Raw genomic sequence first — 19,386 nt, 5'->3', positions numbered from 1 at the left:
TGAGTCATGGCAGCAAAGGCTGGGTGTGTTCTGAGATGGAAACTTGTGAGCCAGTGGTCCTGGCCAGTGAGGGGTTTGATGCTGGCCCACGGGAATGATGGCCAAGCACTTGTTCTCCTGAAGCCTTGCAGCATCTCAGGGCTACCAACCATCCATACAGGAAAGGAAGAGTTTCAGCACTCCTGAAGCCTTGCAGCACCCCAGAGATACCAACCATCCATACAGGGAAAAAAGAGTTTCAGAGGTGTTTCAAGCCCCCCCCCCCGGCCCCGATTGCTGTGCACAGTGCGGGTGGGATTCCAGCCCACGCAGGCAGAGAAAGGGGCCTCTCTTGCCAAGTCATTGCCATCACAGAGGCCTTTAAACCTGGCTATCTGTGAGCGCTCACTCTCTGCGTGGATTCCACCGGCACCATTCCCATCTGCCCACAAAGCTCCATGTCTGCTTTCCCCCTGCCATCTGCAGGGGTGTGGACGGAAGGTCACTCCTTCGGACACCATCTACAAGATCCTTCATTCTTTTCATAAGACATTCATCTCAGATACACAGACTGAGATTTTGTTATATGGAGGTGTCCCTGCCATTACCTCTCAGGTTCAGAGACACCCTTACCAGGGCAACAGTGAAGATGTCTTAGAAATATCTTGTTTCTGCTCCGATGTGGGTTTTGCCAAGACTCGGTTTCAGCCAGGATTCTGATGGACCCTGGGCAAATGGCTGCCAAAGCTGGTATTCAAAGTTTAGCCATGAAGAGGGCAGGTTGGTGAGCCTCGGATATCCAAACTGAAATTTTAAAGGTGACTCTCAGGAGCATGCTCACAGCACTCTCATTGAAGTGTGGGTGTGTGGTGGGGAGTGTCCCCCGACTATTTGTATCCTGTTCAGTTTCACAGTCTGGGAAATAGGGTGCTGACTGAGAAAGGGTGAGCTTGAAGTAGTGTCTCTTCCGAACTCCTAAGCCCAGAGGCTGAGAGGAACTGACGAGTCTGGGAACATCACGTCCTCCCCTCCAAGGGCAAGGCAGTCCCTCAGGCTCATCACCACCCCACCTCGAAAGCTAATGGGGGTGGGCAGAGGCTGACCAAGTAACTTCTGGAGAAAGCAAGAGCTTTCAGACAGACAGACAGACAGGGCTTGGCTCTCAGTTCTCACTAGCACAGTTCACCTCACCTGTCTGAATCTCTCAACTTCATCCGTCTGCTGACACGGCACTAGGTCTTAGCACAAAGTCTTCCATGGTCTTTCCTACGAAGATTCAGTGAGATTGTGAAACAGAAATGCTTGCCCCAAGCTTGAGCATGCCCAAGTAATCACACGATTACTACAGCCACTATTTGAGCCTCCCAGGCCAGTTGGGCATGCTCTGACCTGTGTGTCTTCCTCCCCTGCCAGCTCTGTGTCCCCACCTGGCCAGTGACCAGGCTGGCATGCCTAGAGTTGTGCCCATCCTCAGAGAGACAGAGCTGGTTGTCCAAGGCTAACCTCCAGCGCAGATGCTCTGAGTAACTCCCACAGCTCCCACAGGCAGCAGCTTCAGCGCGCCTCTGTGCGCCCGAGCTAATGTATGTATTATTTACAGAGTTTCCCCATGTACTCAGAACTCCCCTGAGAAGTATAATTGTGCACTGGGAGGTACATTTGAATAATATTTACAATTAATTTCCATCAACAAACTGATGCAGCAGGACCTCTGTGCTGCACAGATGGGCCCAGGGTTGGCTTCCCGCTAACCACTCCCCTGAGAGAGCTCAGAGCTTTTAAATACCTCCCTAAACTCTCCACTCTCTCCAACGTTCCCAGTCCAGAGACCTCTGCTGTGCAGCCTGCCTCCCAGCTTCCTTTCCCCAGTGCTTTCTAGAGCGGAGAGGGGAGGGATTCAACATGCAGGTCTAAGCAGGTCAGTCCCCACCTGGGCCTCCCCAGCTCTGGTCCTCTGCTGCCTTCTGCTTACTGTCCTGCAGTCCAACCCACAGACCCCTGCATGGCTCTCCCTCGGCATTGGTCCTCCTTTAGTTCTACCTGGAGCATCACACCCCCCCCCCACCATCTCAACACTGACCTACTCTCCCCAGGTAAACACAATCCCTTCCTAAGGACAGGTCCCTGACCCCCTGTGATCAAGCATCACACCTCGCAGTGGTTCTCTCCACAAGGATAGAGAGCTCCATCTGAACCGCAGAACCAGACTCCAAAGTCCCTCTCTGAACAGGGAACCCTAGGGATAAACTAGAGGAGTTCCAGGAGAGCCCGGCTAGTGGGAAGGAGGTGGAGGTTCCGCTGTCTCTTTTCCCCTCCTCTTTTCTCCCTCCCTCCCATGTAGCTTTCTTGGGTTGACAAAGGTGGGGTCTCAGGCAGCAGAGCTGGTTCCAAGTGCCCCCCACACATACCCCACGCCACTTCCTAGCTGTGTGGCCCTGACTTCACCTTCCGCATGACCCGAAGGGACACAATGTCCACCTCTGCCAGGTCCAGGCAGAGACTGGAAGGCTCATTGGCACCTAGATGCTCAGAAGCATGGGTCCTCTCTGCTTCAGAAAGCCCTGCTCCCCTCCCCCACACTCTAGTGATCTTCCTTTCTTGTCCCCCCACATCGTGTCTTGTTTCTCTGGTCTCTCAGCCCATCCCCCACGCAGGAGGCATCAGTGAGGCACTTTGCTGGGTCCCAGTCCCAGAGAAGGTGCTGTCCTGGTCAGTCTTTGCAGGGACACAGGGGGCCAGCTGCAAGGATTACGCATGGGTCCCGGGAGATGGGGGTTGCTGTGGGAAGCCACAAGGACAAGACTGGAGGTCTCAACTAGCACTTTGCAGGAATAGGGTGTTATGACAGTCAGGAGGAAGAGGGTTTGGCCAGTGTCACTCTCCTGTTTGTCAGCTTTTCCAACCGTCCCCTGCCTGGCCTGGCCAACCCTGATGTCTGCGGCATGATGAATCCCACGCTGTGGCATGCCTCAGTTCACATCTGGGGCCCTGGGAAGGACAATGGGAACTAACTCAAGGCTATTTTTAAACCTCCCTCTTTGTTCTCAATCCCTGTAAGTTCAGGCCCTCTGAAGCGATCAGAAGTTCCAGCGTGGATCAGTTCAGAACTGCTCATCTCAAGACCCCACAAGGGAGGAGCAGCCTGTCCCCTGATGGAGTGTGAGTTCTAGCAGCCTAAAGTTCAGGAGCTGCCAGGCCAGAGGACACACATCTGCGTATTACATCCTGACGGAGGAGTGGCCTGGAAGAGAACCAAAGGTGGACACCATGGACCGGGAGGCCATGGACCCAGAAGGGCTACCCCTGCCAGGCTCCTCCTTCTGCTTGTCCAGATTTCAGTGCGCGCGCGCGCGCGCGCGCGCGCGCGCGTGTGTGTGTGTGTGTGTGTGTGTGTGTGTGTGACAGGAATCAGGAAGAGTGGAGGCTGGAGATCAAGCGCATTTTCTTTGCATGTTGGGTTACTCTGAAATCAACATGCAAAGCTTCATAAAGACTATTAAAGTGTTCATATGGATCCACTAAAGAGCCAATATTTATGGCTAAAACCCCAAACCACTAGTTCCTTTCTGACTCCAAATCCAGCCTACCAACATCTCACTTGGTCCCACTGCCCGGTTACTTAACCTCTTTGAGTCTCTGACTCCTCATATGTATAAGGACCTAAATCAGGGTTTCTGTGAAGAATAAATGAGAAGATACACGTGAAACACTTTAAATGCATGGTAAATGTTTTAAGTTTAATATGTTTAAATAATGCAGGGTATCAAATCCTCAGTGTAGGGATGAAGGCAGCCAGGCAGAGCTGGGCTCAGGTCTGCCACTAAGAGTATTGAGTGAGTCATTTCCCTTCCTCAAGTCTTGACTTCCCTGCCAGGAGAAAGTGTCTGATTTGGGGAAGAAAGTCCATCCATGGGCTGCTCCCAAGGCTGTGCCGCCTCACCTGGGAAGCGTGATTCAAGGAGGAGCCAGTCAGCTCATCAGCTTCACAGCCGAGCCCCCAGAGACAGCTTTGGGGGATGCTCTGAGCCTGGAGTCTCAAAACTCCACTCTCTAGTCTCCAGGAAGCTTAAAGAGGATGGATGGGGGAGATGACATCCTCACCTTCCTCCCTCTGCCCTCCACCCTCCACCCAGGGAGGTGTATTCTAAGACCTTCCAGCCAGAGCGGAGAGGATTAGGGAAGGAGAGAAGAGACCCTGAGATGGAGAGGAAGCTTTGGCGAGGATGTCCTCCTCCCCACCAGCCTCAGGTGACAATAGGCACGGGAGCAAAGGGCTGCCACCACCTGAACCCACAAACTAGAGCACCATCTCCCTGTGGCATGCTGCTGATGTTCTGTGCCTCCATCCTTTGGGTTTCTGCTCTCCTCCATTTCTTTGTCACCACCACCACCCATAGCTGGCCTCGCCCTTGCAGGGTTCCATGCAGCCCCTCAGGTCCTGGTCTTCCCAGCTCGTCTGAAATCCAAAGTCAAGTTCTTGGAGGATGGTGGCAGTGGAGGGGAGGCTTGCTGGCTTGACTGCCCTGTGGCTCTAACAGGTCTGCAATGGGTTTGCGCTGAGTTCTTCACCCACACTAGAGACTCTGCAGCACGCACAGGAAATTATGTGCCCAGATGGAGAACCCTGTTCTCTTCTGAGTCAGTCAAAGCTGGTCCCCTACTCTTCCTGCTCCAGAGGCTCAGATTGATCTGACTTCCATTTTGCTGGAAGAGTGTCCGTGTCCACACTCTGGAATCCTACTCAAAACATGAGCACATATACAAAATGTAGTGGGCATTGGAGCATACCAGAAAGGTTCCTATCATGTCTCCTGCTTCAAGAGACAAGTCCTGGGTATCCCTGGGTGTCCCTGGGCTGTGGCACCCATGGGGGCATTGCCAATAGGGCTCAAAGTGCGCTGGTCTCCTTCTCATTCACTGAAGGCTTCTCATTCAATGAGGACATCTTGGTGAAACTCCTGTGACTGGGGTAGGAGGAGGCTCCCGTGTCTTCACTCAGGGCATTGACCAAGCGGGAGAAAAGAGCCACCTTGAATTTCTTGAAGTCGTGGCCCATGAAGACGTAGAGAATGGGGTTCATGCAGCTATTGGCGATGGCAATGGCAGTGGCCAGAGGCAGTCCCAGGCTGAAGACAGAGCTCGGTACAGCCGTGTGGTGGAGCTCGAGCAGGTAGAGTGTGTGGTAGGGGCACCAACAAATGAAGAAGGTGATGATGATGGTGATGATGATCTTGAAGGGCTTCTTGTTCTTGGCCAGGCGATTGCGCTGCAGCTTGAAAACGATGGTGAGATAGCAGGCGGTGATGATAAAGACGGGGATCAGGAAGCCACAGAGGAAGCGGGTGACGGTGACCACTACGTGTCTGCTGAACCCTACATGATCCACCTGGGAGTTAGTGGAGTGTGGAAAAGAAGCAGGGGCAGACAAGCTGAAGTTGTTGAAGCAGGTTATTTTCCCATGCATATTGTTTATGTCCCGGAAGACAAGAGATGGGGAACTCAAGAAGAAAGACAGAACCCAGACGGCCACACAGGTCATGTAGGCCAGTCGGACACTGCGGTGGTTCTGGGACCAGACAGGAAGCAGCACAGAGATGCAGCGGTCAAAGCTGATGACCGTGAGCAGGAAGACGCTGGTGTACATGTTGTGGCTGAGCAAAAAGCTGCTGATCTTGCACACGGCCTTCCCAAACACCCAGTGGTAGTCCATAGCGGCGTAGGTGATGTGGATGGGCAGGAAGATGTTGAACAGGAAATCAGCCACGGCCAGGTTGACGAACCACACAGTGTTCACTGTCTTCTTCATCTTGAATGTGGCAATGGCAATCACCAGGCCATTGCCTAGGATCCCAAGGAAGCATACCACGCTGTAGATCACCACCAGGAAGACACGGGCCACCTTGGCCTCTAGTGGATTCACCTCCTCAAAATCCACAATGGGGTCGAAGATGTCTGTGTAATCATCATTGTAACTGCCGGAATCGTTGTAAGCATCGTACTCCATCTCTGCAAGAGATGACAGGGTCACAGGCTAGACCTCGACAGACAGGTGCTGAGGCGTTGCCTGGCAACAGAGAGGCCAGGGCCGTAAGTCAGCCATCTCCCCTCTGTCGTTTCATTTCTTTGCTTTGTATTCATTGCCTGTCATATGTGTACGTACATGTGTTCATGTAGTAGGTGTATGTGAAGGGCAGAGGGTAATGGCAGAGGAGACACGGAACATGAAGTTCCTCGGTTCATTTGGTATTCATAACCATCTCCCTGGCCTTCTATTCCCACTGCTATGACCACTCCCTTCCTCCTCTTCTCCTCCTCCCCCTAGTCCTCCTTCTCCTCACCCTCCTCGCCTTTCTCCTCCTTCCCCAAGTCCTCCTTCTACTCACCCTTCTTCTCTCCTCCTCCTCCCCCTCCTCCTCCCCCTACTCCTCCTCTTTGTCCTCCTCCTACCCTCTACTTCTTACTGTGCAGTCCTGGAACTTACTCTGTAGACAAGGTTGGCCTTGAACTCACTCACAGAGATCCACCTGCCTCTGCCCGTAGGTGCTGGAGTTAAAGGTGTGTGCCACCACACCTGGCCTACTTTATTTCTTTCACAAACATCTGCAAGCCCGGCACTACCATACTCATTAGCATATATAGACAGTAACAGCTGGACCCCACAAGTCCAAGTAGGAATGTGAGGCCAGATGGAGCTGAGCCCCAAACAAGCTGAAGATGCAGAGATGGGGGGGATGCAGTAGGAACCACGTGGTGTTTTGAATAAGAATGGCCACCCTAGGCTTACGTGCTTGAATATTCAGCCCCATTTGACGGAACTGTTTGGGAAAGATTAGGAGGGGTGTCTTTGTTAGAGGAGGTACATCATGGCAGGATGGTGGTGGTGCTCTCTCTGTCTCCTGCTTGTGATATGGACACTCAGCTGCCTGCAGTCATGCCTTTGCTCCACCATTATAGACCCGATCCCTCTGAAACAGTGAGCACAATTAAGTACTTTCTTTTATAGATCACCTTGGCTGTGGTGTTTTAATCACAGCCATATAAAATCACTAATACAAATCTCAACAAAGCCAATGATGAAATCCTCCACCTCCACAGAAAAAGGTTGGGTTCCTAAACTAAGTCTCACTGGCCTCCTAAGGACCCTTCCTTCCTCTGTAATCTGTGTGAGATAATTAGTCATTCACACACCCCTGGGGTATAGACTATCACACCAGCTCTGATGCAGTGGAGAAGGGAGCCTGTTGCTATGACCATGGTTCCACTCACACGTCCAAAGCCTCGGGGACAGGCATCCCAGCATTCTCCCCTGACCCCACCCTGCTGATGACCCTTTGGAGATGTGAGTCCCTACCTTTAGAGACCTTCACTCTTGGCTGTTGCAGAACAGAATTCCAGTGTGAGTTCCCAGCCAGGCAGTCACTATGCACAGCTGCAAATACCTGCAGGGGGTGGGAATGGTGGAGAAGAGGCAGCAGGTAAACCCAGAGCCCAGTAAGGAGGAAACAGCTACTTAGAGAGGTGGGAATCACTCAGCCAAGGTTCCCCTGCTGGAGAGAGCAGAGCCCTTGAACCTAGGACCAAGTGGCTCTACCCACAACAGCTGCCATACCGTGTGGGCACCAGCATAAGGGGCGAAACACAGGTGAGTGCGTGCAGATGCCACACAGGCTGTGGGGGTGGCTCTGGACACTCACCCACATGGGAGGGCCTCTTCCCAGCAGGCATTGCTGCTCTTGCTTTACAGAGTATGGAAACTAGGCCGGTGAGACAGCTCAGCGGGCAAAGACACTCGCCGGCCATGTCTGACAACCAGAGTGCAGTCCTGGGGACCCACACGGTGGAAGAGAATCGAGTTCCCAAAACTGTCCTTTGACCACACATGAACATGGACACATTCAGGCCTCCATACACATGTCAAATAAATAAGTAAATGATTTTTAAAATTAGAAATGTGGAGAATGAAATGACTCATGCTTATAACCCAGGCATGTGGGGAGGCTGAAGCAAGAGGATCATGAGTTTGAGGCTAGCCTGGGCTACAAAGTAATACTGCCTCCAAAATGTGTGGAAACAGAGCTCAGAAAGCCTTCTCTGGGCCTGGTGGTCACCATGAGTTAGATATAGACCTTCCTGTCCTGGTGGTCAGCACTAATTAGACACAAACTTCCTGACCTGCGGACTTTGTATAGGGACAGTGACCCACGCAGCCTCTGAGCCCTGCCAGGGCAGGCTTCCAACTAGTCCCATGTCAGCCTCTAGCAACCCAGTTAGGCTTCTAGGAGAGTTTGTGAACCTGGAGGTGCCAGAGGCAGAGATTGGGTGCAGGGCTCAAATCTGACTTTTGTCACCTCCCAGCTGTGCACTTCTAGCATGTGACTTCTGTCTAAACTTCAGGCTCCCCATCAACAAAGCAGGGACATTCAGATCCCAGAACATGTCAGTGTGTTAGGAAGCAGTGGACATCAGGCTATGGGCAGTTAGCTTGGCAAGGGGACACAGAAAGCCGTCAGGGCTTAGGAGTGAAGCGTCACCCCCGAGGGTGCACAGGATTTGAACTGAAGGCTCTGACCTCCACTGTGGGGGTCCTCCGGTCTCGACAAATGGACTCTAACCCCAGTGAGACTGTTAATGAAAGTCTCCCTTTTTCCCAACCAGCCAACTCCCTTGCGCTTGCATTCAGGGCTGCTCCTCTGGGGCTTGAGCGTGCCTCTCATTACAGAAAAACACTTTTGTTAAATGAAAGCCTCTTGGAAAATTTCACTGGGGCTCTGAGCCCAAGGGACCTGGACGTGAGCTTGATTGTCACCATACTTGGTAGACTGGGAGCCTATCCAAGGAATGAGCACTGGGAACAGGGATGCCACATGGTGGAGGAGCACTCAGCTAGCGCCTGGGGTTCATCATCCCTAGTGCTAGAGGGGGAGGGAGGGAGGGGAAGAGGTAGGGAAGGAGAGGGAGGGAGGGAAAGCAAGAGAGGCCCATTGTCAGGGGAAGACTTGCTGTCTGACAGTATGAAGTGCCACTTGAAACTCTTACGTGTTGAGAGCCTGGACTGAGCACTCAGTCCCAGTGGTGGTCACACTGGTGTGTGCACATGTGTCTTTATGTGTGCACGAGTGAGCATGCATGTATGTAAGCATGCTTGCGAGGACACAGGTAGTTATCAGGTGTCATCTTCCATCTCTTTTTGTCAGTATCTCTCACTGTATCTGGAGTTCAGATTCTACTGGTTTGGTTAACCAGCAAGGCCCTTGCATGGCTCTGCCCCTGCCTCCTCGGTACAGACATTTCAGCTGCTGCTACAGTTTTTGTTTTGTTTTCTTACGGTGCTGGAGTTGAACTTAAGCCCTATGGTTGCAGAGCAAGCTCTTCACCAAGTGAGCCACCTTCCCCTAGCGATGATCCTGCCTTAACCCTGGAGATGCTACTGTGTAACTTGGGGAGCAGAAGGTCCCTACCTAGCACACAGATGGGTGAGAAAGCCGTCTGAAGCCTGCAGAAGCCAGGCTTAACTGCCAGGCCACGGTGCCCTGAAAACTGCTGCCATGTGTCTGTCTACGCTCCCTGTGCTGGGCCTCACAGGCACCAGGGATGGGAAGCAACTCCCTTAGGGTCTCTTCCCACAGTGGACTCGCAGATATGACAGAGGCCAGGGCAGACCCCAAATATTCCAAGAAGTAAGAGGAGCCGCATTCAGCGAGGACTGTACGCTTTCTGGGACAAGGGACCTCTGAGTGGGGGTAAAGGGCAAGCAGGGATGCGGATGTGGGGCTGAGAGAGGAGGGAGAAGGCTCCACCCAGCACCCTCCATTATGGCACAGGGGACTCAGATGCTGCTGGCCATAGAAAGATGACCTCAATGATGTCATGTCTGGTTCTTAGGCTGGGCTGGGAGCAGCTGGGGTCAGAGGCTGTGTCATTTCATCTCTGAGCCAGGGCCACAGGGATGGCTCCGGAGATATATATATGAATATATAGCTTTGCCAAGTGTGTCATGGTTCATCCTATTAGAAGCAGGTCAGCTGTTGGGTAGCCTTTACCTCCCTGCCCCTAGCCCTCCTAAATGGAGGAAGGCCCTCAGCATCTGTCGGTCTCCCCATAACTTGAGCTGCATGGAGTCAGTGGTCTCAGCACCTCAGTTGCCGTGTCTATAAAGGGGGTGTGAAGGGAATAGGTGATGGGTACTTCACTGTAGGGGGTCCCAAGGACTGACTCCTATGTGAAACAGTGTCTGGCTCCCAAATGCCTCTTGGATACCCAAATCCTCACGTTCATTTCTAAAATAGCACATTGGCATATAGAACCACATGCATTTTGTCAGATGCTTTAAGTTTCCTGGGGATTGAGTTCAGTGTCTAATGTCATAGATATGCTGTGCGCATAGCCTTTGTATCTCAGCATCCTGTGACAAGAAATGAGAAGAAAAGCCCACACATGCTTATAACACCAGCAATTTCAACCTACATCGTCTTCCTTCCTTTTCTTTTTTTTTTTTTTTTTTGTTCTTTTCCTTTTTCTATTTTGATTTTTTTCTTGGTATTGTTTTTGGTGTTTTGTTTGGTTTTTGTTTTTTGAGAAAGAAAGCATCTTGTTGTGTAGGCCAGGCTGTCTTCAAACTAGTAATCCTCCTGCCTCTGAGTACCAGGACTATGGGTATATGCCACTGAAAGGTTTTTATGCCACCATATCCGGCTTTCCAAAATACTTTTCTTCTATGGGTGGTCAAATCCAGGGACAGAAAAGTCCATCAAGAAGGAGGGATGGCTGTGCTGAGAACTGGCCTGGCACACTGTCTCGTTGCCCTTTAATGCCCCCTCTGGTGGCCTTTGTCAAGGCAGATGGGAAAAGGCCAGCCAGAGAGGCCTGAGGAATGGCTGTTCCATCTGTCTTTCCTGCTTGGGTTCAGAGCCAAGACATGGTCACAGGGCTGGGCATCCTGGTTCCTAAGCTCTGCCATAGAGTTCCTCCCATCCACTGCCCAGAACACTGTGTGCAGTGACAACGGGTGCTTGGTCTCTGCCAACTGTGCAAAGAGCTACAGCACTCCTGTTACTCACACACACACACACACACACACACACACACACACACACACACCGCTGCCTCTAGAAAGCTCGTGGAATAAAGAAGTGGGACCTCTATGTGCACCCCATGTCCCATAAATAGCTAACACAGACCAGAGCCCTGGCCACATGCCAACACCCTGCAGTGCTCAGATGGCCCCATGGGGAAGACTCCCGCCTTGTGGACGAGGAAGCAGGTTCAGAGAGGTAAAGCCTCTTGTCTGTAGCCACACAGCAGTGAGTGTGAGCAGAACCTGACCCCTAGGATGCTCCACTTCTCCACTGCTCTGGAGAGAGGGCAGCCCCAGTCCCACCTGCTCCAAGCCTCCAAGCTTTAGCCTTGAGTCCTCAGAGTTCAGGCCCTCCCCGTGTCTGTCTCCCACAAATACGCCTTCTCTGAGCTGCCTCCCCTCCTCGCTCTCGGTAAGCAGAAATCTCGTGGAAGTCACCCCACAGAGCTGTAGCGTTCTTGCCCCGTGCTACTGCTCTCTCCCAGGTGCCCACGGAGGAATACCCTGGAGGAAACTGTGGTAAAGAACAAGGCTTCCCTTGAAGAAGTGCTGCTTCCTCTATCTTGATAATCCATGATCTGTAATATCACATCACCCTTTTTCATGTGGCCGCGAGGAAGCTCGAGGTCATGTTTGCAGATCCTGGCAGTAACTCCCTCAACTCGGTGGGTCTGTAGCCGGCCTCTCTGGCCTCAGCCGGTCCTCACGCACGTCACCTACTCCGTACTGATTCCGTTATCAGTATACAGTTATCCAGACACTGGGCTAAGCACCTTTAAGTTCATTAGCTGGAAGGCCTCCACCCATCCCCAGGGCCCTACTGTTACCCCACTGTAAAGGTGAGGGAAGGGGTGCAGCTAACATCTGCTCAGCCAGACTCCTCCGTGCCCATCACTCCAACCTCCACCCTCGCTTCTAGTACACGGAACACTTTATTTAGTGTCTGCCCACACCCTTCCTGATGCCGCAGGGTGCTGTCCCCTCTAACCAGACAGCCTCCCTGTGGTGGTTTGAATAAGAACAGTCCCCGTAGGCTCAAACATTTGAATGCTTGGCCACCAGGGAGTGGTACTACTTGAAAGAATTAAAAGGACTAGGAGGTGTGGCCTTGTCACTGGAGATGGGCTTTAAGGTTTCAGAAGCCAATGCCAAGCCCAGAATCTCCCTGTGGATCAAGACAGCTCTGTTACGGCCGCAGCACCTGCCTGCATGCCACCATGCTCACTACCACAATATTAATGGACCAGACCTCCGAAACTGTAAGCAAACGTCCAATAAATGTTTTCTTTCCTAAGGGTTGTCGTGGTCATGGTGTCTCCTCGCAGCGATAGAATAGTGACTAACACTTCCTCTTGTCCTACTTTTCTAAGCCCTGTCCCTCCTAGCCAAGGAGTGCAACCTCCCCGATTTCCAGAACCATCTGGCTGAGGTCAGGAACACACAGGGTCACAGATGAAGCAAGCATGTCTGGCCTCCCTCTCCTGTCCTCAGCTCCCCCAGAGACCAGGGACAGGCTCTGAGCTCCTATTCATCTGACACAGGAGCCTAGAGTGGCCTGCCTGATCCACAAAACCTTAGGCCTGTCTTGTGCTTTCCCTGGGACAGTCCTGCATCCCTAGGAAGAGAAGCAGACACAAGGAGGAGGTGGCAGCAGAGGGCCTCTGAAATCAGTTCCCCTTCTTGGGCCTCAGTGGTACAGTCTGGGAGTTGGAAAGATGACAACACCAACGCCTGCTGGAACTTACCAGGACCTGAACCTTCTAAGGCTAAAGAGCTGCTGTGGTAGGAATGGAGCAGCAGATGGAGAAATCTCGGAGGCCCCAGATGCCCTGCATGCATCTGATTAAGGTCCCAGCTCATCCCAGTCCCGGTGGATTTAATACAGGAACTGCAGAAAAGCCAAGTCAAGGCATCAGCAGGGCAGCTCTGGACCAGTGCCAGTGCAGGCAGTAGCACCAGGGCAGGCAGCAGCACCAGGGCAGGCAGCAGCGCCCCCGTGATGTAAAACGACATTTCCCTCTCCAAAGTCATCCTTGAAAAACCAGGTTCAAGCATCCTTACAGCGGGATCTTCCCTTGGAGGTCTCTAACCCAGTAGTGGCTGGAACAATGTCCACTCTTTCAGAGAAGTGTGTCCACTTGAGTCTATGAATCTGGAGCTACTTGGAGGAAGGATCTTTGCAAAAGTACCTATGGTAAACACTGTCCTGAATAGAATTGGTCCTAAATGAGCAGACCGGAATAAAACACCCAGAAAGGCAGCAGGAACATTATGAATTCCAAACCAGCCAGAGTAATATTGAGAGAGCTTGACAGAGAGAGAGAAAGAGTCAGAGGAGAGAGAGGGGGAAAAAGGGGGGGAGAGAGAGAGAGAGAGAGAGAGAGAGAGAGAGAGAGAGAGAGAGAGAGAGAGAGAGAGGAAGAGAGAGAAAAGAAAAGACAGAAAATTCACATTAGAAAATGAGACCACTTGAAAATCAAACTGAGATCCAGAGCCACCAGAGACCGAGAACCTGCAGGAGGCCCCTGGGTGATCCCACCTGATCCCTTGGATCCAGATNGAGCTTGACAGAGAGAGAGAAAGAGTCAGAGGAGGGGGAGGGGGGGAGGGGGGGGGAGAGAGAGAGAGAGAGAGAGAGAGAGAGAGAGAGAGAGAGAGAGAGAGAGAGAGAGAGGAAGAGAGAGAAAAGAAATGACAGAAATTTGACATTAGAAAATGAGACCACAAGAAAATGAAACTGAGATCCAGAGCCACCAGAGACCGAGAACCTGCAGGAGGCCCCTGGGTGATCCCACCTGATCCCTTGGATCCAGATTCTGCCCTCCCATAGTTGTGAAGAAACAGTTTGCTAATTTTTCTCTGTCTTAGGGGATAAACACCAGGATTCCATGCCAGCTCCCACCATAGCTGCTCACACGGGCAGGGCTTGTCCAGTAGAAACAGAAGACTATGGTTCCTTACAGAAATGGGCAGATGGCTGGCTCCCCCAGGACAGTGGCTGGCTCCCCCAGGACAGTGGCTGGCTCCCCCAGGACAGTGGCTGGCTCCCCCAGGACAATGGCTGGCTCCCCCAGGACAACGGCTGGCTCCCCCAGGAGAATGGCTGGCTCCTCCAGGACAGTGGGGTCTGGTTCTACTTCACCCCCTCATGTCAGTGAGAGCAAACTGGGACACCAACTTTTGCTCCTTCTGCTCCGCTCTATTCTGTCTTCCCAGTGCAGCCAAGAAAACAGTGTGGACACACAGGAGTGTCCTCTCGTCCTCTCCTCTTGGCATGGTGACCGAGAGTGGTGGGTTCTGCTCACAGCCCTGGGTTCTGGGAGTGAACTAATCCTAGAATCACTTCTGCCTTCCCACCTTTCATCTGTCTGTTTAAGCTATTACAGGCTCACAGTCAAAAGGCACCCCGCGCAGCTCTCTCTCATCGGCCCCAGGGTGCATCACACACAGCTCTGGTGCAGGAATTGCAGGATCGTCTAGTGAATGGACGGCCACGTGATGGATGAACACGCGTGCCTCTGAGGCTTTAGGTAGGTCTGGAAGGTGGAAATGTAGCGTGACACATGGATATCACGACTACCAGCCATGAACTCTTGTGTCCGGCTCGATCCTTTAGTGTCTGCTGCAGATCTGGGGTTCAGCCTGGGGGCGAGGGGGCTGGTGTGAAAACTGGTGTCCTACTAAAGCTTTAACTGTGAACTTGACACAGCCTAGTCACCTGAGAAGGGAGCCTCACGAGGGATTGCTCAGATCAGATTGACAGAGAACACATCTGTATGTGTGTGGGGGGGGGGGGAGTCTTAATTGATGCAGGAAGGTCCAGCCCACTGGGGGAAGCACCGTTCCCTTGGCAGGCGGTCCTGGGCTCTATAATAAAGCCAGCCAGCTGAGCATGAGCCTGTGAGTGAGCCCACAGGCAGGGTCCTCTGTGGTTTCTTCTTTTAAGATCCTACTTGAGTCCCTGCCCTGACTGCTGTCAATGATGGAACAAGACCTGTTAAGTTAAATAAGCCCTTGTAAATAAAACTACAACAACTAACTAACTAACTAACCGTGTCTGTTGGCCCAGGACCCACCCAGCTCGGTGATGCTACACACAGCACTTAGCAGTCCTCACAGTCCTAAGGTTCCCAGCGTGATTGCACCCACTCCCAGTTTCAGACATAGGTTCTAGACATTCTGCCCACTCTCCAGGGTAAAGCTCTTTGCTGTTGCTGCTTTACCACAGAGAGAGTCCCCAGGTCCCCACCCCTTGCCCCTTTCACGTCACTGTCTCCAATCCCCAGGCCTTTCCTATTGCCAGCCACATCCACCACTGTTCACCCAAGGCCACCACTCGACATAGGTCGACTGCCTAATGTAGGCCCCTTCCCAACAGCCCATTTCTGGTCCAGCACACAGAGGGTACTCAGTCAATGTGCCCCGTCCTTTTATGACATCAGAATCTGTTGCACACTCTCTACATGTGTGCCCAGCCCATTAGTTGTACCACACCATTGCCATACAGCTCTGCAGTGAGCGTGGTATGTACCACCCATGTTTTAAAAAGATGAGGAAACAAGCTTGGTGACTCGTCTTTAATCCCAGCACTTGGGAGGCAAAGACAGATGGATCTCTGTGAGTTCAAGACCAGCCTGGACTATAGCGAGAGTTCCAAGACAGCTAGGGCTGTTACACTGAGAAACCCTGTCTCGACAAGCCAAGATAGATAGATAGATAGATAGATAGATAGATAGATAGATAGATAGACAGACAGATGATGGATAGATGATAGATAGATAGATAGATAGATAGATAGATAGACAGATAGATAGATAGATGATAGACAGACAGATCAATCTGAGGAAACTGAGGCTTTAAGATTCCAACACCTGCCACCCACGTGGCTGCCTTCCTGTGCCTAACATGCGATGCTTTTGCAACTCTATGTGCAAGATTGCAGAAGCAGCATTGTTCAGTAGTGTCTAGGCTTTCAATTTTGAGTTTGGATCCTTTCCCAGGTCACATGCCAAGAATTGAGATGTTCCATGGGCCCAGGTTCTGCCTCAAGCCTCTGCTGCCTCCGATGGAGCCCTGGACACCACGCCTTCCCTGCCAACAAAGACTATATCCCCTCAAACCATAAACTGAAGTAGATCCTCCATCGCTTAAGTTGCTTCTAGGGGTGGGAAGTTACCAGTAATGAGAAGTGGCTACAGCAGGGCACACACACACACACACACACACACACACACACACACAATCAGAAGAGCCCTACCTCCAAAGAGGAATGACTGTCCAGAATAGCCAAGGAACCTCGGGATGGATAACCCTGACAGGAAAACAACCAAGGAATGGGAACAGGCGACATTCAGACAAGGAGGACCCTAGATCAAACACACCAAACTGAAGAGCAACAAAGAGAACATGGCAGGCATGCTGTGGTAAGCCCTAAAGAGCTGCGGGTGCCTCAGGCATCTAGGAGATGAGGTGACCTGAGAAAACTCCCAGGCACCCTCCATGGCCTGACAGAGAGTCCACAAACAAACACCTCAGCGAGAATTTCTACATACAGGGGTGGCTGCCACGCAGTCCAGGAAAACTGGGTTGGGGAGTGGGGCAGAAGGACTGGGAGACAGAGGAGGCCGGGCACGTCAGCAGCCAAAGGATTCCTGGGCTCACACACCATACATTGTGGGAACAAGGCAGGCCATGCTCCATGCTCCAGAAAATTACATATGTCCACCACCTGCCCTCCCCCTCATCAGCATCCCAGGTGCTTCCCGCCTGTCAGTCCTCCAACAGAGCCCCAGGTCCCAGGTGCTGGGAGCAGGAGTCCACCTGGAGAAACAGTCAAGGTTCTGGGGACATGGGTGGATACAGGTGCCCCTGCCAAAAGCTGGATGCTGGAGGTCCTGAATGTCCATGGGAAATGGGGCAGGAGAAAGGGGGGCAGTGAGCTTGCTGTAAGGAGCTATGATGCTCTTAGCCCCACAGAGCGGGAGGAGCTCCATGGAAAATTCATGCAAAGAAGCAGCACACAGCAGGGACCCTGTGACCTGTAGACCCACACTGGATCAGCTGCATGGGAGCAGCACGCAGGGAAAGAACTCAGGAAGAAGCACTTGGAAGGGGAGGACTCTAGGAGGAGCACTCAGGGAGAGCACTCCTGGGGAGCCAGGCCTAGAGACCAACAAAGCACACAGTGGCCAGAACAGAGGCTGCAGGCAGCAGGCATGGGTGTGAAGGCAAAGAATTTTACCTTCTTCACTTTTCTTGAGGGCCAGAAAAAACATCCTAAGAACAAACACCACAAACCCTTGTCTGGGGTTCACACCTGGGCGATGCCTGGGTCACTGATCCCACAACCAAGCTACGCTAGCAAACAAAAAGCAAAAAGACTTTCCTCAGGGCCCTGCCCGACAGTCTTCTCTGCTGGGCTGGGGTGACCCTAGGGGAATAACAGCGACAGTTCAGGGGGAGGGAACTGATGGGTGTCCCCACATCAAAATGTCCTCAGCAAGCCAAGACTTGCAGGACCAGAGGGCCCCAGGCAGATGGCTGCGCCTGCCCACATCCACATCTGGTTTTACCAGCCACAAAGAACAAAGCCCTCAGGCAGATGTCATCACCTTCCTCCTCCACTGAACTGACTTGTGCTATATTCTGGCCACCATCCTACACATGAAGGCACAGAGAAGCTAAGTCATGTGCCCAAGCTCACACAGCAAACTCGATCAGGAAAGACACATCAAATTAACCACTCGCCTTAGGAGGAAATACAGAGGTGGACGGGAGCTCTAACCCACAGCCTGCAAGATGTCCGTTGCTCTTCTCCAAGACACACCAGGACCCTTTGTCCTTGGCCTAAGCAGAACCTCCTAAAACCCCCACAGGATGGATACCACAGGATCCATGGTGCACCATGTCCTGGGTTCCCTCCAGTCACTCTGCCTCTGGTGAGTGGCCATGTGAGGGATGCCTCTGGTCACAATGCCCTTTACAAGGAGCTCATTGTCCGCCATCCTTCAAGGATGCATGCGGGGTTCATCCTGAAATTGGTGTAGACCCTGGGATATGCCTAGCCACAGCAGATGGCCACATGCCTCTTTTGTCCTCGACCCATTTAGTGGTCCCCAGCTCACAAGAGAGGCACCTGAGGCCAGGGAAGTGCAACTTGCTCAAAGTCACCCTCCCCCACCTTACCTGGTGAGCGCAGTACAAGCCTGTGCTGCCTAAGAAGCCAGGGCGCCACTTCTGCTGTCCTTTGCTGGCCCGTGCTCCCCCACCCCCGTGGAAGGAGGATGGTAGGACCAAGAGACATCTGGGCAGCAGATGTTTGTCTGTCTTCCGCTCACCCAGCTTCTATCCCTTCTTGTACCCCTGAGCCACATGGGGTCTTACTCTCTGTCTGTCCCTCCTGCTGGTTCCCGTGCCTCACTCCCTCTCTCCGCCTCCTTTGTTTCTTTCTCAGCAATCCCCCCCCCACCCCGCCCTGTCCCAGCCATCCTTCCTTCTCCCTCCCTGGCCCTAGTCCCAGCCAACCAAAAGCCCTTCACCTACAGCCCTCTCTCACCTCTGCATGCACCTGGTCCTCACCCTCTAGGCAGCTGGATCTTTCTTTCTCTGTATTTCTCTCTTCCTTTCTCTGTTTCTATCCTTCTCTCTTTCTCTCTCCCTCCCTCTCTCTTTCTCCTCCCCCTTCTGCTTCCCTCCGCTCCTCTACCTCTGAATAGCGGCCCCAGGACAAACACAAGGGCCTTATCAGGGCAGTGGGCGTGGGCGTGAGAGCCCAGAAGGAAACTGGAAACCCTCTTCCCCAGCTCCAAATGGCCAGTATGTTTGGTCTGGCTTCTGTTCCCATCTCCCACCGCCGCAGCTGACAGTCCAGCTGGGTGATGGCTCAGCCACGTCTCTAGTTCTCTCTTCCTCCAAAGGGCTTTTAAGAATGGAGAAGTCCCTCAGAGGTTGTCCTGGGGTGGAAACTGAAGTCCAGGGAGGGTACCTGACCCTCTCTAAGCCACAGAACAGGAGAGTTGGGCTGTCATGTGCACGATGTACCCAGAGCCTAGGACCTAGAACCTCATGCATCGTATGCTTTAGTGGGAAGGCTTACCCTTGCAGCACAGATTCACACACACACACACACACACAGGTTCAGAGAGGTCACATGACCAGCACAGGCTCACACAGCATTTCCTTCCCCGGCTCCCCAGCCTGAACACCTCCAGACTGCCAGGTCTTTGATGGCTAGTCCTATTTACTCAGAGCAGAGAAGGGGGCCTCCCAGCTCTTGTGGACAGTTCTAGAATCACTTAGGGGCTACAGTGCATGGGGCCCAGGTGTCTGGAAAT

General features: G+C 52.6%; 1 protein-coding gene across 7 annotated transcripts in view; it reads right to left on the bottom strand.

The window, feature by feature from the left end:
- Positions 1–3,695: 3,695 nt before the first annotated feature.
- Cmklr1 (chemerin chemokine-like receptor 1) overlaps positions 3,696–19,386 on the bottom strand; it is an 87,289-nt gene continuing 71,598 nt past the window's right edge. For 5 of the 7 annotated variants that reach the window (XM_050121094.1, XM_050121095.1, XM_050121096.1 and 2 more), the window contains 2 exons: positions 7,331–7,418; positions 3,696–5,985 (listed from right to left, as the gene is read on the bottom strand). In XM_050121094.1, coding sequence (XP_049977051.1) covers positions 4,868–5,985; positions 7,331–7,418 — 1,206 coding nt within the window. In that variant the 3' untranslated portion in view covers positions 3,696–4,867. Of the gene's footprint in view, positions 5,986–7,330; positions 7,419–18,238; positions 18,463–18,608; positions 18,655–19,386 lie in introns of those variants that run through there. The other 2 variants (XM_050121098.1, XM_050121097.1) reach the window with 2 other exon arrangements.

The sequence above is a fragment of the Alexandromys fortis genome, unplaced genomic scaffold (assembly GCF_014885135.2).
Source record: "Alexandromys fortis isolate MF-2015 unplaced genomic scaffold, M_Fortis_MF-2015_v1.1 scaffold_197, whole genome shotgun sequence".
Taxonomy (NCBI): Eukaryota; Metazoa; Chordata; class Mammalia; order Rodentia; family Cricetidae; genus Alexandromys; species Alexandromys fortis.
This window is presented reverse-complemented; position numbering and strand designations above follow the sequence as displayed.